The sequence below is a fragment of the Oncorhynchus gorbuscha genome, linkage group LG20, assembly GCF_021184085.1.
Source record: "Oncorhynchus gorbuscha isolate QuinsamMale2020 ecotype Even-year linkage group LG20, OgorEven_v1.0, whole genome shotgun sequence".
Lineage (NCBI taxonomy): Eukaryota > Metazoa > Chordata > Actinopteri > Salmoniformes > Salmonidae > Oncorhynchus > Oncorhynchus gorbuscha.
In genome coordinates, this window is record NC_060192.1 from 6,676,208 (window position 1) to 6,700,446 (window position 24,239).

The window sequence follows — 24,239 nt, forward strand, 5'->3', positions numbered from 1 at the left end:
CTCTCTCTGTATCTCTCTCTCTGTATCTCTCTCTCTGTATCTCTCTCTCTGTATCTCTCTCTCTCTGTCTCTCTCTCTCTCTGTATCTCTCTGTCTCTGTCTCTCTCTCTCTCTGTATCTCTCTCTCTGTCTCTCTCTCTGTATCTCTCTCTCTGTCTCTCTCTCTCTCTGTATCTCTCTCTCTGTCTCTCTCTCTGTATCTCTCTCTCTGTCTCTCTCTCTCTGTTTACCAGTCTTGGTTGAGGCCTTTATAAGGTTAAATACAGTATATGTTTTGTATGTTTCTCTAGTCATTCCAACCCATTATAATCAATGACATCACAAAGACCTGCTTATTCAGCCTGTATGGTATGAATGGGACTGGTCATTCCCTAGCAATGAATATAACATCAATTCTTGTGGGAAACAAGCATAAGGGTAACAAACTCAAGAAATTAAAATAGTTTTTTACAGATTGGCATTCACCATATCAATTGTCTCATCAATACATTTTTTGTAACCTATTGAACTTCAACATTCCAGAGTAGAACACACAGAAGAAACTTCCAGAATGACGGAACTACTCTAAACAACTACTCAGACTTCTTGTTTCACGAGAACAGTGTACCAGGGATTCATGTTGTGAATGGTCACCTCATCCAAGCCAGCAGTGCGCCGGATCATGGCGTTCTGACGTACACTTCACGGCCAAATGTTTGTGGACACCTTCTCGTCGCACATCTCATTCCAAAATCTTGGCCGTTAATATGCAGTTGGTCCCCTCCCTTTGCTGCTATAACAGCCTCCACTCTTCTGGGAAGGCTTTTCACTAGATGCTGGGACTTGTTTCCATTCAGCCATAAGAGCATCAGTGAGGTCGCGCACTGATGTTGGGCGATTAGTCCTGGCTCACAGTCGGCGTTCCAATTCATCCCCAAGAAGGGGTTGAGGTCAGGGCTCTGTGCAGGCCAGTCAAGTTCTTCCACACCTATCTCCACTAACCATTTTTGTATGGACCTCGCTTTGTGCACGGGGGCATTGTCAGGCGGAAACAGGAAAGGGCCTTCCCCAAACTGTTGCCACGAAGTTGGAAGCCCAGCATCGTCTAGAATGTCGTTATATGATGTAGCGTTAAGATTTCCTTTAGCTGGAACTAAGGGGCCTAGCCCGAACCATGAACAAGAGCCCCAGACCATTATTCCTCCTCCACCAAACTTTAGTGTTGGCACTATGCATTGGGGCAGGTACCATTCTACTGGTATCCGTCAAACCCAGAACGTCCGTCGGAATACCAGTGTGATAAATCACTCCAGAGAACGCTCCAGAATCCAATGGCTGTGAGCTTCACACCACTCCAGCCGATGCTTGGTATAGCGCCTGGTGATCTTATGGCTTGTGTGCAGCTGCTCGGCCATGGAAACCCATTTCATGAAGCTCCCAAAGAACAGTTCTTGTGCTGACGTTGCTTCCAAAGGCAGTGTGGAACTCGGTAGTGAGTGTTGCGACCGTGAACAGACGACTTTTACGTGCTACTCGCTTCAGCACTCGGTCGGTCCCGTTCTGTGAGCTTGTGTGGCCTTGACATTTCCACTTCACAATAACAGGACTTACAATTGACCGGGGTCAGCTCTAGAAGGACTGACTGGTTGGAAAGGTGGCATCCTATTGACAGTGCCACATTGAAAGTCACTGAGCTCTTCAGTACGGGTCATTCTACTGCCAGTGTTTGTCTATGGAGTGTTGCATGTGTGCTCGATTTTAAACACCTGTCAGCAATGGGTGTGGCTAAAATAGCCAAATGCACAAATTTGAAGGGGTGTCCACATACTTTTGGCCCTATAGTGTATTATTGTGGGCACACTGGCATGCATCCCATAGCCAAATCTAACCAAGTACAACATTAACAAAGAGGGTTCACTATGGCGCTACACTCCCTTTGTGCAGAAGCATGCCCTTCTGTTCTCATCTATTGACTGGCCTTGCATAGGCGGGTTCAATGTGCGTGCGTCCATGACAGCGAGGTAAGCTTGCGTGTTTGGCCTAGAGAATAAGGTACTGGTGAGTGTTTCGAAACAGGCTAATGAACTTCAACTGTGAGCCTAAGACTCTGTGAGCTCATTCAGCCAGCTGGAGCTCTCTCTCTCTCTCTCTGTCTCTCCCTCTCTCTCTGTCTCTCCCTCTCTCTCTCTCTCTCTCTCTTACAATCCACCCTTTGTTTTAGTTTCTCTCTCTTTCGCCCTCTGTTTCTCGCTCTCTCTACACCTCCAAGTTTGTGCAATTTGTTTCATCTGTGGAGATATAGTTAGTCATTGGTTCCTCTCACCCCCCCAGACACGGAGGTGTGTGAGTATGGCTGGCAGAAGTTCCGGAGCCAGTGTTATAAGCACATCACCCACCGTCGCACCTGGGACGCTGCCGAGAGGGAGTGCCGTCTCCATGGAGCCCACCTCGTCAGTGTCCTGTCACAGGAGGAGCAGCTGTATGTCAACGGTAAGTCCGCCTTAGGGTGAGAGGTCAGTGGGTAGAGAGTAATCTCTTCTGTAAACATGCCAGCGTTATTGGGTTAGACAGAGGAACTTGGGAAGGGGTAGGGGAGAAGGGAGGTACAGAGTTCAGGAAAGTGGGAGAGAGGGAAAGTTTGGCAGTGTTTCTGGGCTGAGAAAGCAGTTTTTTGGGAACATGAGGCTCGTTTTTTAACACGTCTTAAAATGTCTTTGTTATTTCCTGTGGTAGAGCTAAAGAGAAGCAGGTCTAACTGTTGTTTCTAACCCCCAGGTCTGGGCCATGACTACCAGTGGATCGGTCTAAACGACAAGATGTTTGAGAGAGACTTCCGCTGGACTGACGGCAGCATCATGGTAAGACAGGAGAAAATCACCCTGATAAGATATTATATGATACGAGTGTTACTTCTTATAATATATATAATATATAATAATAATATATATACACGCTTTTGTCCACACACAGTCATGTGTGCACACACACACACACACACACACAGCGCCACACAACTGAGCACAGAAGGACACACACACACACACACACACACACACACACACACACACACACACACACACACACACACACACACACACACACACACACACACACACACACACACACACACACACACACACACACACACACACACACACACACACACACACACACACACACACACACACACACACTGTCCAGCTGTTTTCTCTGTATGACGTCTGGACTGAGATATGGAGGAAGGACAGTGTGTGTGTGTGTGAGTGTTTCTGTCCACGCACAGCCACAGGAGAGAGACACAGATGATAATGTTGAAACACTGTTGTTTTAATGGAGTTATCTCTCAGTACTGCAAGACACACCCTTGTTCAGTTCTAGGTGTACCAGTGTGAATTTGGGCATGTGTTCAAGTTAACATGCATCACTGCATTGTTGAAGACATTTGACCCAGGGACACTGTGACAAAAAAGAGCCCAGGGAAGAGAGAGGTGATTGGCGGGTAGAGATTGGGAGAACTCTCCCTGTCTGGAAGTTGGCTAAACGTTTGGGTCAGCTACAGATAGAGATTATGGGGCTGGCTCACTTAGATGGAGCGCCCCCTTATGGCTTCTCTGTATATTACAGCCACTGACTGAGCTCTATTCAGCATAAACATCCAAATGAATGACAGATTTCTTCAATGATCGTAGATGAATTCTGACTATTGTATTTTAAAGGAGTATGTGAGCTGACACCTTTACTCCACCTCAGCGCGATTCAAATCCAATCCAATGTCCTTTGTCACATGCTTCGTAAGCAACAGGTGTAGACGAACAGTGAAATGCTCTTCCCTACAATGCAGAGAGAAAGAAAATATTGGAGAAATAATAGAAAATGAAAACATGCAGTAATAATAGATACACAATGAGTAACAATAACTTGGCTTTGTACAAGGGGTTCCAGTGCCGAGCCGATGTGCAGGGGTACGAGGTAATTGAGGTAGATACAGTACGTTCAGAAAGTATTCAGACCCCCTTCCCTTTTTTCACATTTTGTGACATTACAGCCTTATTCTAAAATGGATTAAATTGTATTTTTCCCCAATCAATCTACACACAATAATACCCCATACTGACAGAGTGAAAAGAGGTTTTTAGAAAATGTTGCTAATTTAGTCAAATTAAAAACAGAAATACCTTATTTTACCTTATTTACATAAGTATTCAGTATTTTCTATGAGACTTCAAAATTGAGCTCAGGTGCACCCTGTTTCCATTGATCATCCTTCAGATGTTTCTACAACTTGATTGGAGTCCCCCTGTGGTAAATTCAATGGCTTGGACATGATTTGGAAAGGCACACACCTGTCTATATAAGGTCCTACAGTTGACTGGACATGTCAGAGCAAAAACCAAGCTATGAGGTCGAGGGAATTTTGCAAAGAGCTCCGAGACAGGATTGTGTCGAGGCACAGATTTGGGGAAGGGTACCAAAATATTTCTGCAGCATTGAAGGTCCCCAGGAATACAGTGGCCTCCCATCATCCTTAAATGGAAGAAGTTTGGAACCACCAAGACTCTTCCTAGAGCTGGGCGCCCTGCCAAACTGAGCAATCGGGTGAGAAGGACTTTAGCCATGGAGGTGACCAAGAACCTGATGGTCACTCTGAATGAGCACCAGAGTTCCTCTGTGGAGATGGGAGAACCTTCCAGAAGGACAACCATCTCTGCAGCACTCCTCCAATCAGGCTTTTATGGTAGAGTGGCCAGACGGAAGCCACTCCTCAGTGAAAGGCACATGAGAAAAGTCACCTAAAGGACTCTCAGACCATGAGAAACAAGATTCTCTGGTCTGATGAAACCAAGATTGAACTCTTTGGCCTGAATGCCAAGTGTCACGTCTGGATGAAACCTTGTATCATCCCTGCGGTGAAGCATGGTGGTGGCAGCATCATGTTGTGGGGATGTTTTTCAGCGGCAGGGACTGGGAGACTAGTCAGGATCGAGTAAAACATGAACGGAGCAAAGTACAGAGAGATCCTTGATGAAAACCTGCTCCAGAGTGCTCAGGACCTCAGACTGGTGTGAAGGTTCACCTTCCAACAGGACAATGAACCTAAACACTTAGTAAAGACAACACAGTTGTGGCTTCGGGACAAGTACTGAGTAAAGGGTCTTAATACTTATGTAAATGTGATATTTCCGTTTTTTTTAATACATTTGCAAAAAAATAATAATAATCTGTTTTTGCTTTGTCATTGTGGGGTATTGTGATGTCATTGTGGGGTATTGTGATGTCATTATGGGGTATTGTGATGTCATTATGGGTTATTGTGTGTAGATTGATGAGGGGGAAAAAACGATATAATACATTTTAGAATAAGGTTGTAACCTAACAAAATGAGGGAATAGTCACGGGGTCTGAATACTTTCCGAATACACCGTACATATAACTTGGAATAAAGTGACAGATAGTAAGGAGCAACAGGGTTAATGCAAATAGTCCCAGTAACTCTCTGGTTAACCATTTAACTCACTTTTTGCAGTCTTATAGCTAGGGAGTAGAAGCTGTTCAGGCTCCTGTAGGTTCCAGTGTAACGTTATCGCTTGCCGTGCGGTAGCAGAGAGAACCGTCTCTGACTTGGGTGGCTGGAGTCTTTGACCATTTTTTGGGCCTTCTTCTGACACCGCCTGGTATAGAGTTCCTGGATGGCAGAGAGCTTGGCCCCAGTGATGTACTTGGCCCTCTGTAGCGCCGTGCGGTCGGATGCCATGCAGCTGCCACACCAAGCGGTGATGCAGCCAGTCAAGATGCTCTCAATGGTGCAGCTGTAGATCTTTTGGTGAAGCTGTAGATCTACTAGCACCCCATGGGTGTACTTGGCATACCCACGGGGGTACTTAAGAAGACTCATGAGACCATAGGGCTACTGGTAAAATGCACATTAGGCGGTACTTCAGTGGTACTCCGGGCAGAGTACTCACATCTCCCTCACTAGCTTTAAGCACCAGCTGTCAGAGCAGCTTACAGATCACTGCACCTGTACATAGCCCATCTATCTACCTACCTCATCCCCATACTGGTATTTATTGATTTATTTTGCTCCTTTGCACCCCAGTATCTCTACCTGCACATTCATCTTCTGCTGATCTACCATTCCAGTGTTTAATTGCTATTTTGTAATTACTTCGCCACCATGGCCTGTTTCTTTCTTTAACGTACCTCATTTGCACTCACTGTATATAGACTTTTTGTTTTCTTTTGTTCTACTGTATTATTGACTATGTTTTGTTTCCATGTGTAACTCTGTGTTGTTGTATGTGTCAAATTGCTAGGCTTTATCTTGGCCAGGTCGCAGTTGCAAATGAGAACTTGTTCTCAACTAGCCTACCTGGTTAAATATAGGTGTTCTCAACTAGCCTACCTGGTTAAATAAAGGTGTTCTCAACTAGCCTACCTGGTTAAATAAAGGTGTTCTCAACTAGCCTACCTGGTTAAATATAGGTGTTCTCAACTAGCCTACCTGGTTAAATAAAGGTGTTCTCAACTAGCCTACCTGGTTAAATAAAGGTGTTCTCAACTAGCCTACCTGGTTAAATAAAGGTGTTCTCAACTAGCCTACCTGGTTAAATAAAGGTGTCCTCAACTAGCCTACCTGGTTAAATAAAGGTGTTCTCAACTAGCCTACCTGGTTAAATAAAGGTGTTCTCAACTAGCCTACCTGGTTAAATAAAGGTGTTCTCAACTAGACTACCTGGTTAAATAAAGGTGTTCTCAACTAGCCTACCTGGTTAAATAAAGGTGTTCTCAACTAGACTACCTGGTTAAATAAAGGTGTTCTCAACTAGCCTACCTGGTTAAATAAAGGTGTTCTCAACTAGCCTACCTGGTTAAATAAAGGTGTTCTCAACTAGCCTACCTGGTTAAATAAAGGTGTTGTCAACTAGCCTACCTGGTTAAATAAAGGTGTTGTCAACTAGCCTACCTGGTTAAATAAAGGTGTTGTCAACTAGCCTACCTGGTTAAATAAAGGTGTTCTCAACTAGCCTACCTGGTTAAATAAAGGTGTTCTCAACTAGCCTACCTGGTTAAATAAAGGTGTTGTCAACTAGCCTACCTGGTTAAATAAAGGTGTTCTCAACTAGCCTACCTGGTTAAATAAAGGTGTTCTCAACTAGCCTACCTGGTTAAATAAAGGTGTTCTCAACTAGCCTACCTGGTTAAATAAAGGTGTTCTCAACTAGCCTACCTGGTTAAATATAGGTGTTCTCAACTAGCCTACCTGGTTAAATAAAGGTGTTCTCAACTAGCCTACCTGGTTAAATAAAGGCGTTCTCAACTAGCCTACCTGGTTAAATAAAGGTGTTCTCAACTAGCCTACCTGGTTAAATAAAGGTGTTCTCAACTAGCCTACCTGGTTAAATAAAGGTGTTCTCAACTAGCCTACCTGGTTAAATAAAGGTGTTCTCAACTAGCCTACCTGGTTAAATAAAGGTGTTCTCAACTAGACTACCTGGTTAAATAAAGGTGTTCTCAACTAGCCTACCTGGTTAAATAAAGGTGTTCTCAACTAGACTACCTGGTTAAATAAAGGTGTTCTCAACTAGCCTACCTGGTTAAATAAAGGTGTTCTCAACTAGCCTACCTGGTTAAATAAAGGTGTTCTCAACTAGCCTACCTGGTTAAATAAAGGTGTTGTCAACTAGCCTACCTGGTTAAATAAAGGTGTTGTCAACTAGCCTACCTGGTTAAATAAAGGTGTTGTCAACTAGCCTACCTGGTTAAATAAAGGTGTTCTCAACTAGCCTACCTGGTTAAATAAAGGTGTTCTCAACTAGCCTACCTGGTTAAATAAAGGTGTTGTCAACTAGCCTACCTGGTTAAATAAAGGTGTTCTCAACTAGCCTACCTGGTTAAATAAAGGTGTTCTCAACTAGCCTACCTGGTTAAATAAAGGTGTTCTCAACTAGCCTACCTGGTTAAATAAAGGTGTTCTCAACTAGCCTACCTGGTTAAATAAAGGTGGGGAAAAGAGTCAAATTCAGTTAGTGGTACAGTAATAGATAAGGAACCACTGCAGTAGGAGTCTCCATCAGTGAAGGAGAGATCCATCCTCCTCAGTGAATGATGAAATGAAATATGGAATAAAATAGGGAATCGTAAATAGCAGGGTTCAAAAAGGAACTGTGTGTCCCAATAAACTTGTTGAAATGTATTGCCATCTGGTCCCAATAGAAGCTAGTGATTAATGAGATTTGCAAAGAAGTTACATTAAGATTCTGTTATGAGGTGACTAGCTTGTAGGTCAGGTGTAGTCTGATTAAGGGTCCTGTACTGTATGAGGGCTATGAGGTCTATCAGAGTAACTGGGATGCAGTAAAGTGGCTAATGAATGTGGCTGCAGGTAAAAAAGGCCTACACTTTGGTGATGATGACAGCGTGCGATTGTATTTGCAGCAATATGAGCACTGGCGTCCCAACCAGCCAGACAGTTTCTTCCAGTCTGGAGAGGACTGTGTGGTGATGATCTGGCACGAGGGAGGACAGTGGAATGACGTACCCTGCAACTACCACCTCACCTTCACCTGCAAGAAGGGCACAGGTAACGCACGCACGCTCGCACGCATGCACACACGCACGCACGCACGCACGCATGCATACCTAACACCTGTCCTCCCTCTTCCCTCCAGTCTCTTGCGGCCAGCCACCAGTAGTGAAGGATGCTCGTGTGTTTGGTTCTATGAAGCCTCGTTATGAGATCAACACTCTGATTCGTTACCACTGTAAAAACGGCTTCATACAGAGATACCCCCCCACCATCCGCTGCCGTGACAACGGCCAATGGGACAGCCCCAAGGTCACCTGCATGAGCCGTGAGTACTGCCCACTTCTTCTGTCTCTGACTACCCCCCCCCCCCCCCACCCAACTAATCAGGGCCTAGATCCAACGACATTGACAATCTCTCTTTTTGTTTGTTTCAGCCACTACCTACCAGAAGTCTTTCGCTTCCAGGAAACACACCGACAATCACAGTCATAACCAGAATCAGTACAATCACAATGATCACAGCCAGTTCAACTATCAAAACCAACAATACAACAGCCAAAACAATCAAGGCCAACAGAAGACCAACAACTAAAAGCAAAAACAGCAGAGCGAGAGGAGACATCAACACTAATCTGATCTCTGGTCAGTCCTTACAAGCGCAGATACGGTTGCAAAAGGAACTGGATTTCTGGAAAATGTGGGAATTTCTGAGAAAATGTACAGTTATTCTGCATCCCTAATCCCAGAGCAACTCAGATCAGATCATATCCACCGGGCTAGCTAGAACCCATAGATATACATATATATATGTGTATATATATATGTGTATATATATATGTGTATAAATATATATGTGTGTATGTATATGTATGTCAATTTATCTGGATAGGGGCATGGGGTTATTTCACAAAGTTTAGTCATAATCAGCAAGCTAACTCTGATAAACTCTGATAAAACACTTTTCTAGTTTATAAACAGGTGTTATGAACATTGTTACAGAGAGGATTGAGTCCCATTTCAAATTCAACCAGGACAAATTTAAGTTTCAGAATATTTATTTAAGTTAGCTGGCTAACTCGACTTTGACCTTGCTTCGTGAAATCCATCCCCACATCACTTCTAATTCTTCCCACAACCCGTGACACCACAGTGCCTTAATGGTTAACACAGTGTCCAATGTCCATCTCCAGAACTGGAGAACTTGACCGCTTCTGCTCTAGAAATGAACCCTTCTCAATCCAGCGCCTTCTGAACATTTTCCCCTTACCCTGTTTCTTTACCCCATAGAAATAATCCAGTAAAAATAACAGACTTAAAACCCCAATTGTTTTTTTTGGCGACACGTTTGCAATATCCCCATGAAAGAGCCCATTAAGTTAAAGGAACATGAATTGTTACATTGTTTCCAATATTTGCAATGTCCCCCCCCCCCCTTCTCTCTCTCTCTCACAGAACGTGAGACGAAGAGCCACTCGTTTATCACAATCTTCGGTCAGTCACTTTATTTGAAAAGTCGCCATGAAGTGAAATCTGTCTCATTAACGACTGTTGCCTGTATGGTGCACGCAGTAGGACTCATATCAGGAACGAGCTCAATCAGTTCCTTATAGGGGAGGACGTGACGAGAGGTCCGTGTCAGGCGGCGTCTGTGACAGGTCACCTGCTTCGGTGGCGCTCCAGCACATACAAACGCATCCGCCGACGTCTTCTCCTTAAAGGCAATGTTTTTTTTAAAGGGAATGGGCTTCGTACGCTTAACCAATTTTATTATTGTTATGGGTGCAATGACACATGGGAGAAGAGAGAGTGCAATGACTGTCAGGTCTTGTAGGTGGGAAAAGTTATGTAAGAAGCTGTGGCCTTTAATTTATTGCATATTGTTACACCTTTATACACGGCCTGCGATACTGTTCAACTGAAGTGGCTATTGTAAGGGTGACTTGTTTGGCTTTTTCCAGACATCTGCCTTGCATTGAAGGAATCTTGTCTTACATCATGCTTTCATCCGTTCTGTCTTCTCTCCCTGTATGTGTTCTATCATAGTGTTTTATCATCCAAATGACGTGTGTTTCTATGCTGTATGGGGTGGGGTGAATACTTTGTCCGTTTTTATGTTCTTGTATCTGTTGTGTATGTCCCCCAAAAACCCACTAATACTATACCTATACACCATCCTGTGCTCCCATCTCACCTTGCGCTGACTGTGCAATAAAAACAAATACGAATAAACCGATGTCACCCAGTGTGTGTCCATATTCTCACACTTCGTATCTCAGTGCAGGAGATGATTCGGTAAATCCACTTGAGTTTATTGAAAAAGTATCCCAGTGTCTTTACCCGTCATAAGTAGTGACTGGCCCACAGAGGAAAGTCTGGGGTTTTACCGGTGTGAGTGACGACGGATGACGCATCCTCTCCCCACAGTGAATCAACGAATGGATGGAGGAATGAATGAAAGGCTTGAACTGAATAAATGAGTATCTTTCCTGTCTTGTCAGTCAGTGCAGCCCCGCTGTGGGTCCAGGCAACAGCTGCTTGCAGGCTAGGTCGGGGATCCTAGAATAGTGCTCTCCTCTGGAAACCAGCATGAATATATGAGCCGCTACCAGCAAACCAACGTCTCCACCTCATGCCGTCATCCAGCTCCTAAAACAATCTGCTGCTTTGACAGACATTTTTCAGTTGCAAGATCAGCGAACAGAACAGGAAATACCATGAAAAGGCCTCTGTGTACTTCTGTAATTCCCCCCAAACTGGCAGGAAAACCCTTTACGCAAACGTCCCCACCCTTTGGAAACACGTACATTACTGAGGTCCTGTGTGTGTGCGTGTGTGTGTGCAGGCATGAATCACTGAAGGCCTATGTCTTTACACCTGGCAATCACAGTGTGCTTCAGTCCCAAACCAGCCCCTCTCCTCTACCAATAGATACTGTACCATGGCTCTTACTATAGCCCTTATTCCTACATCACTCAGCAGTGGTATACGCACGAAGCTGCAAGTCCAGGTATGTTGGTTTCCATGGCAACAAATAAGAAGCAAAGTCAGGATTCTTTATTTGAATTGTTTTATTTTCCTCTTGACTTTGGGTCCAAAAAGTTCCTAACATGGTTACAAACAGTACTGCAACTGAGTAATGTTGTACGTACACGAAACAGTGTAGGGATAAAAATGATTTCCTGGTTGTAGTTGTTTCTTAAACCTTTTGAATGAATTGCTACATGACATAGTTCATTCTTAAAATAAGTCACGGGCAGTTCTTGAACCAGCCAAAAATGTTTTGTTAGTAAAGGTTCACGATGAGCATGTTACGACAGTCGAAGAAAAGCATTGGTGATACTTTCTGACAGATTTGTAACGTTCTCTGACAGAAGCTCTCTTGTGTTTATCATAATCATTGTCGTGGCTCATGATTCCTGTTTAAAAAGTGTTAATCACTGTGCTTTGCTGACAGGGGAAACAAGTAAGGTACCCTACCGTTCAAAAGTTTGGGGTCACTTAGAAATGTCCTTGTTTTTGAAAGAAAAACAAATGTTTTGTCCATTAAAATACCATTCAAATTGATCAGAAATACAGTATAGACATTGTTAATGTTGTAAATGACTATTGTAGCTGGAAACAGCAGATTTTTAATGGAATATCTAAATAGGCGTACAGAGGCCCATTATCGGCAACCATCACTCCTGTGTTCCAATGGCACATTGTGTTAGCTAATCCAAGTTTATCATTTTAAAAGGCTAATTGATCTTTAGAAAACCCTTTTGCAATTATGTTAGCACAGCTGAAAACTGTTGTCCTGATTAAAAGAAGCTATAAAACTGGCCTTTAGACTAGTTGAGTATCTGGGGCATCAGCATTTGTGGGTTTGATTACAGACTCAAAATGGCCAGAAACAAAGAACTTTCTTCTGAAACTCGTCAATCTATTATTGTTCTGAGAAATGAAGGCTATTCCATGCGAGAAGAGGACAAGTACATTAGGGTGTCTAGTATGAGAAACAGATGTCTCACAAGTCCTCAACTGGCAGCTTCATTAAATAGTACCCGCAAAACACCAGTCTCAACGTCAACAGTGAATAGGCGACTCCGGGATGCTGTTATTTTAATGGGCAAAAAAAATGTGTTTCTTTCAAAAACAAGGACATTTTCTAAGTGACCCCAAACTTTTGAACGGTAGTGTACATATTTCTCGTACTAACGTCGTTTCTGAGGCTAATTTCAATATAAATATGTGTCTGTCCAGCAGGTCTTTGTGATAACGGTCCGTGTTTTTTACTCCTCCCACTGGAGTTCCTGTACTCACCTCTGAGTGCAGTTGTGATAGGACACGGTAGAGCCAAGTTCTTGCTAACTCAACAATAAGCCAACTCTGTAAGGTCGAGCCAAGTATAGCTAACCTAACACTCCAGGAATGACCTAACATTCTCTAGGAGCTAGCTAGTGTACGTCAGCCCTTGTGTTGTTCTTACATGGGAGTCTCTTACTGTACCTGCGGCAACCAATGGTGTTGTTAAATAGGATGATTATCTGGCCAATTCACTGGGCTAGTCTAGAGTGGGCTGCGCTGCTAGTGGTGAGCGAGGGTATCGCAGGCTCTGTGTTCATGCAGATAAATAGATATGCCTGAGCTGTTGGCCTGAGGCTTAGCTTAGCCATGCAGACTAACATGGCATCGTTAGCTAACTAACAGCTTGTCAGTCAGTGCTCTAACAACCAGTTTCGCAGATATCACTGTGTCTACTCATTCACTATAAGAAACTATTTGTGTCAAAAATAGTACACAAAAAATATTTTGAAAAAAAATAGGGATTTACACTGCAAGTGTTGCTTTTGGCTTTCTGCTGTGTATAAAAGCTCAGAGGCATGCCTTGTGTTTCTAAACTAGAGGCTACGGTGTACATAGAGGCACAGCAACTAGTGTTTAACATACAATTATACTGCAGGTCTGCGTGTCACAATACTACTCAGTAAGACAACTATTGCCAGGCATTTTGTGTTACTGCTGAGGACTAAATGCGGTTTACCTTGTCCCTTCCAGGCCACCGTAAGACTTCTGACATAAACAGTGTCCAGTGCAACATTTGTATTTTGGTTTCCTCGTTTGTATGTTTCTGGGGTTAGTTTCATCACTTGAGCTCTGTGACTGAGCACAGAACTCTGGGATAGCGTAGCGCAGAAAATAAAACAACATTTCTATATCAAAAGACATCCATAAACAGAAATACAATTCTAGATACTCACATTCTACATATTCATAGTAAAAAATAAACTGAACAATGGTAATGGTTGGCTTCTCCTTTTTTTTATCCATTTCTATGATGAGAATGATGTTTGGTCCACACACATTATTAAATAAACTAGTCAAAATGATGGTGAAGTACATGACACTGTTGTAGCACCCTGCAAAGATGGACAGCAGACTGGATTTTCATTGTGCTGTAGTTGCATTCTATAACATAATAATAATAGCTTGAGCTACGCTATCTTTGCTTTTTGTGTTTGTGCGAACATTGTTGCTCTTTTGTTGTCCTGGGTTTAATTGAACAGAAAAGGTATCCGTTCAGTTGTCAGACGCTTTACTAGGTTGTTCTCAGTCCAAGGACTTCCTTCAAGCTACGGTATGCCTCGTCCACTTACAATGTCACTTTGGGACAATGTGACATCATCTGTTTCTCCACCACCATTCCCTCCCTCCCTCCCTCCCCTTCCCTTCCCTCCCACCAACCCTTTACCCAAATCCATCCTCCCTTTCTGTTCCTACGTAGAAATAACCGATTAAAGAACATATCCCCCCCCCCCCTACACTATCAGGTCCCAGATTACAAAAAAAACATGGTTTGCTAAAATGACTCTCACACCTCTCGTTTTACTGCATCTAAAAAGAAAATATCACAGTTTGAATGTTTTCTTTACGTTTTCTACATCAGTAACTTCTCCTATAGGACCTCCCTCTCTCTTAACTCCTCTTCCCGTCTCCCTCTCCATCCTACTCTCTGTAAATGTATTAGCTTCTCTAGTGTAATGTGAGTGTGTGTGTGTGAGCGTATTGGGGTTCTCAGTTGTGGCCCTTGAAGCAGTAGACTCCGTACAGCTTGTGTTTCTTGTCGGGGTAGCCGTTGAACCTCACGGCAGCTTCTGTTGGGCTGCAGCGCCTACGGGGGCGGGTGATGGGGTAACGGACGCTCCCGTCAGCCAACCAGCCGGCGTCACAGCGGTCGTAGCCCAATAGCTTCCAGGCGGCATACATCTGGCCCACCTTGGCAATCTGAGCTCCGTCCTTCTGACACGCAACCACAGCCTCGTCATATGTAAGCTTGGAGGGGTGGATCAGGTAGTAGAACCGCCCTAAGAGAGGGAGGGAGGGAGAGAGTTAGATAAACATGTACACACAAACCACCCCCTCCCCACACACACACACACACACACACACACACACACACACACACACACACACACACACACACACACACACACACACACACACACACACACACACACACACACACACACACACACACACACACACACACACACACACACACACACACACACACCTTTGTAGTTGGAGGTGAAACAGAACACGTCGTATCTGTTCTTCTCCTTGTCTCTGAGGCCGTAGTTGCGTACCCCGGGGACAGTGTTCTTGCCCCCACAGGGCTCCCTGGGGGTGGTGATAGGGTACTGGACGGATCCGTCACTCAGCCACCCAGCGTTGCACCAGTCTAAACCCCCGCGCCACGCCTCGTACAGCTGGTCAAACGACGCCACGATGGAGTCCTGCTCGCGACACGCCCGCTCGGCATCAAAGAAGTTCAGGTTATAACGACCCAGCCGAGGGAAGTATGGGTAGACGATACCTGGGAGGAGAGACGGGACATCATAAAACATCCATTTGCTTTGGGGTTTCATGTACTCATCTTAAACAGGTGGGAAACATTATACAAGTTGTAAAAAAAAGAAAGATAAACCCCATGAGCTTATAGCATTTGCTCAAATCCTACAATTTCGAGTCCATTGTTGTGTGTGTGGGTAGCTGTAGCTCCAGATTGATGGTGGCAGTGATAGTTGATCAATCTCATATATAATGGAGCTGGTCTAGCTGGGTGATGCATGGCGTTATACCCTGTTCCTTGGAGGTGAGCCAGGAATGGAAACCTAAATGATGAACTCCATTACTCCGGGCCTGACGTGTGTGTGCCCCTGACAGTCCTCCTGGGTAGTCTCAGCTCGCGGTGCTATATATAGCCAGAACCCTGGGCCATTTAGACAAGGACAGGCTGCTACACAGTAAATAGACTTTACCAAAGGACGGTTCTCTCAAAAACTTTGTCAAACAGAGTCCATATTGAATACTAGCTGTTGTGTCGACAGACTGCTGTGAGGACACGCACACTGTGAAATTGTGTGTTTGTGTGTGTTAAAGTGTGTGCTACCTTGCAGGTCCAGGGACACCACGCCTGTTCCATCTTCCAACCCGTCGATGACCTCACACTTATATCTCCCATAGTCCTCCAGTGTGAGTTCTGTGATGACCAACGACGCATCCGTGGGGGCCGAGGCCTGTAGGTAGACGCGCCCGTGGAAACGTCCGTAGCTCCGCTTGTGGAAACCCATGGCAACGAAGACATCCACCTGGAACAAGAAGAAGAAGAAGGATTTGTCAGTTAGTTCCGCGGTTGTTCCACGAAATGAGGGCCTTTTGCATCTCTTTGTTATATTAAGTAGAAATTGTGCACCATTTTTGAATTGTAAAAGCCTGTCACATGAAATGAAGTTCCACTTAATATAGAAACCATGGGGGAGTTCAATCAATCAGATTTTCAACATGAATAATTCAGCATTTTGACATGTCCCTCCTTGCACCCTGTGTGACTCCTAGAATAGATTTGAAACCACCTACCTTCAAAATGTCTCCCAAGTTTTCACCATAATCCTAAAGCCCTGGTTATTTTGTTGCTTTGACAAAGTCCATTTTGAAGACGATGATCTATTTCCTGTGATTAGTCTACATTTGACATCTGTCCCTCATTTTAAGGTCAACCCTGTTACGTGAACTGAACTCTCGTTTTAATATGGTGAAAAGATTCCTTTTGAAATATTTGTTGTTCTTAAAGGAACATTGAACATCTAATAGTCAGATCGTAGTGTAAAAGCAGGTAAAGCTGGGCATCTCTTTTTTGCCATTTTCAGTTTTTTGTTTTATGGAAAATGGATTGGGACAAGAATAACACTTCAACCCTGTTACCTGTTGATAGACGGGCTAGAAATGGGGTTTTGTTGTTGTTGTGAAGCTTCCATTCAATTGCACCTCCCTTGTTGCACACAAAAACTTCCATTCGCCATCACAAGGGGATTTATGGCTGAGTTCAAATGAAATCGTCAATCCCGTTACGGTTAACCCTGTTACGGTCAACCCTGTTACGGTCAACCCTGTTACGTCCAACCCCGTTACGGTCCATCCCGTTACGGCCAACCCCGTTACGGTCAATCCCGTTACGGTTAACCCCGTTACGGTCAATCCTGTTACGGTTAACCCCGTTACGGCCAACCCCGTTACGGTCAATCCCGTTACGTTCAACCCTGTTACGTCCAACCCCGTTATGGTCAACCCCGTTACCGTCAACCCTGTTACGGTCAACCCCGTTACGTCCAACCCCGTTACGTCCAACCCCGTTACGTCCAACCCTGTTACGTCCAACCCCGTTACGGTCAACCCCGTTACATCCAACCCTGTTACGGTCAACCCTGTTATGTCCAACCCTGTTACAGCCAACCCTGCTACGTCCAACCCCGTTACGGTCAACCCCGTTACGGTCAACCCCGTTACGGTCAAACCCTGTTACTTTATTTGGCACGTATGGGCACTTACTATAATAATGTTTTTTATTTAACCTCTTGAGATGGAAAAATGAAGTGTTTTATGTAGTTGAACATTTGTGCTCTTTATGATAGAATGTAAATAAGTTACACTCAAAATGCATCACATTGGTGGAATGACACTCCTATGGGTTCTTTAGTTTTTAGGTGAAAAACAACAACTTTTCAATACATTTATAGTAAAAAAGATAGAGGAAGATGGGGTTTTATAATGTCCTCATCAACCAATTAGTAGACATTAGAGATGCCTACTCATAATTGGTTAAAATCACATGCTGCAAACGGATGACGTCATTAGAAACGCATTTCCTGTATCTGTTTTACTACAAAACCTAGAAAAGTTTTGTTGATGTTGGAGTGGTGCTGAAGATGTAATAAGGAATCTCAAATATAAAATAGATTTTTGATTTGTTTAACACTTTTTTGGTTACTACAGGATTCCATGTGTTATTTCATAGTTTTGATGTCTTCACTACTATTCTACAATGTAGAAAATAGTAAAAAAGAAAGAAAGAAAAACTATTTGAGTGAGTAGGTGTGTCCAAACTTGACTTTTACTCTATATTTTGGGGGGCAATTCCATTTTCTGGCAGAAAAGACAGTAAAATCACCAGGAATTCAGCAAAAACCTGCTTATTTTAGGAAATATGTTCACAAGTACTACCAGAAAAAAATAATTGCTTGTGTCTTAAAAAAAATGTTTTTATTTTCAAATACAATCTCTTTTTGGGCGTAGCTGTGGTCAATTTGCAGTGTACAAATTATTATTATTATCTTCCGGACCTCCGACCATCAACCGACTAACTTCAGCCTCTGGCTGAATCTAGTTGCCTACCCCTGTCCTAGTCTCTTTTATAATATAGGCTATTGTAGAGCGGCAGGTAGCCTAGTGGTTAGAGCATTGGACTAGTAGCAGGAAGTTTGCAAGATCGAATCCCCGAGCTGACAAGGTAAAAATCTGTCGTTCTGCCCCTGAACAAGTCAGTTAACCCGCTGTTCCTAGGCTGTCATTGAAAATAATAATTTGTTCTTAACTGACTTGCCTAGTTAAATAAAGGTTTTTAAAAAATCCACATAGTGCACTATTTTTGACCAGACTGATCAAAAGTAGTGTATTATATGGAAAAGTTATTTTGATTATAGCTTTATGACATTGGTTCAAGTGTAAACACACCTCTTTGAGGTAGTCTGAGGTCAGCTTAGTCCATTTGATCCTCAGTTTGGGGTTGGCCGGCAGTGACGCATCCCTGTGGAACTTACAGGGCAGGGTGGCATTACCCCCCCGCCTCGACACCACCTTGGACTGCTCCGTCACCACAGAGAGCTGAGGGCCATTCTCTGAAATAAAGGAATGGGTTAAACCATTAGTAATACAGGGGTGGTTCTCTTTGTACATTTCTCTATTTTTTTTCTCTCTCATACAGTATCTCTCTCATTCTCTATTCCTAACTTCAACAACAACACTAACCCATTGTTTGGTTCTCTCTATCTTAACAAAAAATGGGCTGTTTTATATTCTCTGACTGGTATTTAACCTGTTTGTTATCACGTTATGCCATATGAAATCGATTAGCAAGATCTGGGCTTGGAAGCAGAGGCTTGCTCAATAGCTAATAATCTCCCATCTCTTTTATTCCAAGTGAATTACAACATCCCTATTGTTCAGCCCCGTCACAAAAACCATGTTGTTGTCATTTTCGATTTAAACAATATAGTTCTACATTGTATTTTTAAAATATATATTATAATGTAGCATGTTGTGTAATGCTGATTTAATGTAAGTGACCAGAGTATTAGGAGAACCCCTGTAGTCAAATATCAGGTTCCAAAAATCTGTCTGAGATAAAACTGTGTTTATTATGATGATGTTTATAGATATAATAATAGTATGAACTACTGCCAGTCAACCACACAGAACAACATTATGCTAAGAGTCTCACTAACATGTATTTCCATCCACATGCAAACAAATCGGTTTCCTACACCAGGTATAAAAACCACTCCAACGTCGAAATTGGACATGTCCTGAGGATGTCGGGAAATGCCTTGATAAACAGGCCACTAGGGGCAACAGTGAGCATTAGTACCATCAACTAGGGTGTTGTGGATTAGGGTGGTGGATAGGTGACTTCTGGCTCAGAAGGTTGGGTGTTTGATCCCAGTTGTGGAAACTAGTTTTACATGTTTGTTTGAACCCAATCCCAAAGGTTAACCCTTCGGAATGGGTGCCTAAACGTAATGTTTGAACCCAATCCCAAAACGTAGCCTTTGCCGAACCATTCGCAGTGAGTGCCTCAACTTAACCCTTTACTTCGAAATTTGATGTTTGGAAAAATGGAACGATACAGAGCAGCAGGAGCAACAAAAACACTTCGGAATTGTACGTTTGGAGGATGCGGACAGGCGTCTAATTTTGCAGTGAGACTGGTGAGAGCTTGTTGCTCCAAACACCCCCACCCCCTTTAAACTGAATCTGGTTGCAGGGTTTTCTCTAATACAGCTCGACTGTGCATTTCATCACTACCTCATCTTGTGTTTGATGTTTATTTAATCCTCTCTTCCTGGTGTGGAGAAAATTGATAAGTCTAATATATCTGGAGGCACTATGTAATGTACACAATGGAGCGTCCGCAGTCAACCTGTTCAGTGGCAGTGTTGTTGGGTGCACACGGTTTTACTGGTACAGTGAGGTTCTATAGTCTTACTGCTACAAGCGAAACTTCCATTTCAATCACCCACCAGAAGCAACTTTCACTTTTTCAAAAACAATGATTGGTTTCTACAGTACTTCAATATATTTGATCCAGCACATAATGGTTGAGGGGTCGGTTTAAAGACCAGACCCCTCTGCTGTGACCATCCTCTGTAATATGATCCTCAAAGCAGAATTGTAGTGGCTAATCCATTTTGTTAGGGCAAATCAAGTCTGACATTTTAAAGTGGAAATTGAGAACCTTAGAAAACTTTTTAAAATCTTGAATACACTCACTTCTTAAACCTTGAATGCACTACTCTCAGCAATAAAACAGGGATCAAATTAAGATCCTACATCTGTACGTCCCTGTTAGGACCATACGAACCAATGGTGCACTGACTGACTGAGGGTACATTGATCCTATAGCAGTACTATACTGACTATAGGAGTGAGTTTGCACTTCCTCTCTCCAGCCAACTCAGTGAATCTGCCTCCTGAAACTACGATCGATGCTGAAGCTCATTTCTACACAAAAGTTCAACAGAACTGCTTACCACACACACAGTACAGTATACTGCTTTATCTGGTGAGCTGCACCCGACATGCCACTCTACCATAGCACTGTGTGTGGTAAAACCAACCTTTATATTGCCACTGCAGAAAGAGTACAGTAGCCAATACACATTCACTGCACTTGCTTTCTAAACATGACACAAACAGGGACATATCTGACCTGCAATCTGCCTCTACAGCCCAAATAAAGAGAGATAGCAGATAGGCTATCAGACAGAGAAAACAAGACCCCAACATAGCATATCATTCAACAGTTGCAGTGCGTGAGGACACACACACACACACACACACACACACACACACACACACACCGAGATAAGATGATACTATGAAACCACAGGAGACATTCCAGGAGTGTGTCGTAAACGAAACACAGCGACAGGTAAATGGACATTGTCTTTGCCACTCAGCACACACTCTTATCCAGAGTGACTTTCAATTCGAGGTGCTAGACTATCATTACATACACCAACACCCGCAGGCGTCTACCTTGTACATAGATGGTCCTGTAGTGCTCCAGTTCAGGGTATGCCGTGTCAAAGTTGTCGGCCAAGCTCAGAGAGACCAGGGCACAGATCAGCGCAGGAAGCATCTTCTGTCACTACACCCGGAGTCTGCTCACTGCACAAAGAGAGAGAGAGGGGGGGGGGGGGTCAGGAAATCCTTAACCACCAGCAAAACACCTGCCTCCGTAAAGTGTGTGCCTGGCGTGTGTCGTCCGTGTGTGTGTGTGTGAGTGTTGTGTGTGTGCAAGTGCGTGTGTGTGACCTGAGAACATCCCTCTGTACAGAATATATATCTGCAGTGCTGTAGGTTCCCTCTGGAGCATTCTGATTGCAATAGGAATGCAGCACTCTCTGTGTCCTTGTCACAGCAAGCACGCCCCCCCCACCCCCACACACACACACACACACCACACACACACACACACACACACACACACACACACACACACACACACACACACACACACACACACACACACACACACACACACACACACACACACACACACACCAGAGATATATAGGGCAGTAGCAGAAAGATTTATAGCACGGCAATGAGTAAGCGAAACTAGTTGTTCTCACCGTCATCGCCGTCATCATGATAACTACAGAAAGTCATTATCCTCAATTACCATCGTCAATGTCATTACCACTCATCTCCTCAATCCTTATCGTTATCATCATTGGCATTATTCTCACTATTACACTCTTATCAATGTCATCATCGGCATCCCTCTATCACAATCATCATCGACATAACCTATTCCTGAAAACATGCATCTCACATAATCCCTCTCCATATCACTAATCCCAACCGCACAGTGCATGTCCACAGAGCCAGAGTACCTGTTCCCGTAGAACACTGAAGAAGAAGAGCGAGTACACACAGAGTCCTACACACACAGAGAGAGGATCATATCGCGTCCCAGGGAGCCAGCCGGAGGGGAAACTTTGCCAAACACACTTTTCTCACCAGCGCCCTCACACATTATCCATCTTCAGCCCTGTCCACACACACACACACACACACACACACACACACACACACACACACACACACACACACACACACACACACACACACACACACACACACACACACACACACACACACACACACACACACACACACACACACACACACACACACACACACACACACCACAAAAATAGAATAGGAGGACTCACCATCTCAACGTACAGAGTATACGCACACTCCTTCCCCTACTCCTAAAGAGTGTGTGTGAGCACAGCCATGCAAAAACACAGTGTGTGAGCGGTGTGTGTGTGTGTGAGCGGTTTCTGTGTGAGCAGTGTGTGTGTGAGAGCGGTATGTGGTGAGTGGTGTGGGGGTTCTCCGCAGTCACTCTGATTGATCCTCAATTATTTTTTTTCCCTTCATTCACTCCCTCCATCCCCTAGTGCTGACGCACTGGCTGACACTGCCAGGTAGGGCTTCTGCAGTCAGCAGAACACTACTCTGCAGAGCACACACACACACACACACACACACACACACACACACACACACACACACACACACACACACACACACACACACACACACACACACACACACACACACACACACACACACACACACACACACACACACACACACACACACACACACACTGATACAGTATGTACTAACGCACGAACGCACACCACCCTCATCCCCCTCCCAGCCTGAAAATAGCAATTAAGCAGACCAGGATGTGGGGAGTGATAAGAGAGAGAGAGAGAGAGAGAGAGAGAGAGAGAGAGAGAGAGAGAGAGAGAGAGAGAGAGAGAGAGATGACGAGATGTCCTTTCCTCAGGGAAGGAGAGAGAGAAACAGCGAGAGAATCTCCTCAACTGAGTTCTCCTCTGCAGGAGAGAGAAATGAAGTGTAAAGTAACTTCGAGAGAGAGAGAGAAAGGGGAGGAGAGGGAGTGGGAGAGAGAGAGAGAGAGAGAGAGAGAGAGAGAGAGAGAGAGAGAGAGAGAGAGAGAGAGAGAGAGGGGGAGGAGAGGGCATGGGAGAGAGAGAGAGAGGAGGAGAGGGAGAAGAGGGGAGAGAGAGAGAGAGAGAGAGAAAGGGGGAGAGAGAGAGAGAGAGAGAGAGAGAGAGAGAGAGAGAGAGAGAGAGAGAGAGAGAGAGAAAGGGGAGGAGAGGGAGTGGGGAGAGAGAGAGAGAAGGGGGAGGAGATGGAGTGGGGAGATATAGAGAGGGAGTGGGGAGAGAGAGAGAGAAAGGGGGAGGAGAGGGAGGGAGTGGGGAGATATAGAGAGGGAGTGGGGAGATAGAGAGAGAAAGGGGAGGAGAAGGAGGGAGTGGGGGGATATAGAGAGGGAGTGGGGGAGAGAGAGAGAAAGGAGAGGAGAGGGAGTGGGGGAGAGAGAGAGGGAGGAGATGGAGTGGGGAGATATAGAGAGGGAGTGGGGGAGAGAGAGAGAGAAAGGGGAGAAGAGGAAGGGAGTGGGGAGATATAGAGAGGGAGTGGGGAGAGAGAGAGAAAGGGGAGGAGAGGGAGTGGGGAGATATAGAGAGGGAGTGGGGAGGAGAGAGAAAGGGGAGGAGAGGGAGTGGGGAGATAGAGAGGGAGTGGGGAGATAGACAGAGAAAGGTGAGGAGAGGGAGGGATGGGGAGATATAGAGAGGGAGTGGGGAGAGAGAGAGAGAGAGAGAGGAGAAGGAGTGGGGTGAGAGAGAGAGAGGGGAGGAGATGGAGTGGGGAGATATAGAGAGGGAGTGGGGAGAGAGAGAGAGAAAGGGGAGGAGAGGGAGGGAGTGGGGATATAGAGAGGGAGTGAGGAGAGAGAGAGAGGGAGTGGGGGAGAGAGAGAGAAAGGGGAGGAGAGGGAGTGGGGAGAGAGAGAGAGAAAGGGGAGGAGAGGGAAGGAGTGGGGAGATATAGAGAGGGAGTGGGGAGAGAGAGAGAGAAAGGAGAGGAGAGGGAGTGGGGAGAGAGAGAGAAAGGGGAGGAGATGGAGTGGGGAGATATAGAGAGGGAGTGGGGAGAGAGAGAGAGAAAGGGGAGAAGAGGAAGGGAGTGGGGAGATATAGAGAGGGAGTGGGGAGAGAGAGAGAAAGGGGAGGAG

At 44.6% G+C, this 24,239-nt stretch overlaps 2 protein-coding genes across 5 annotated transcripts in view; one reads left to right on the forward strand and one right to left on the reverse strand.

Annotated features, from left to right (window-relative positions):
• LOC124006618 overlaps nt 1–9,359 on the forward strand; it is a 37,609-nt gene extending 28,250 nt beyond the window's left edge. Inside the window, exons 24-28 of the mRNA XM_046316670.1 lie at nt 2,311–2,469; nt 2,755–2,837; nt 8,416–8,560; nt 8,649–8,831; nt 8,941–9,359. Of these exons, the coding sequence (XP_046172626.1) occupies nt 2,311–2,469; nt 2,755–2,837; nt 8,416–8,560; nt 8,649–8,831; nt 8,941–9,098 (728 nt within the window). The 3' untranslated portion in view covers nt 9,099–9,359. The remainder of the gene's footprint in view (nt 1–2,310; nt 2,470–2,754; nt 2,838–8,415; nt 8,561–8,648; nt 8,832–8,940) is intronic.
• A 4,947-nt stretch (nt 9,360–14,306) lies between these two features.
• The window catches only part of hapln1b (hyaluronan and proteoglycan link protein 1b), a 37,945-nt gene continuing 28,012 nt past the window's right edge, over nt 14,307–24,239 (reverse strand). For 2 of the 4 annotated variants that reach the window (XM_046317765.1, XM_046317766.1), the window contains exons 2-6: nt 21,140–21,271; nt 18,557–18,720; nt 15,939–16,137; nt 15,060–15,362; nt 14,307–14,850 (exon numbers count right to left, since the gene is read on the reverse strand). In XM_046317765.1, the coding sequence (XP_046173721.1) occupies nt 14,561–14,850; nt 15,060–15,362; nt 15,939–16,137; nt 18,557–18,720; nt 21,140–21,242 (1,059 nt within the window). In that variant the 5' untranslated portion in view covers nt 21,243–21,271 and the 3' untranslated portion in view covers nt 14,307–14,560. Of the gene's footprint in view, nt 14,851–15,059; nt 15,363–15,938; nt 16,138–18,556; nt 18,721–21,139; nt 21,272–21,738; nt 21,819–22,344; nt 22,564–24,239 lie in introns of those variants that run through there. The other 2 variants (XM_046317767.1, XM_046317768.1) reach the window with 2 other exon arrangements.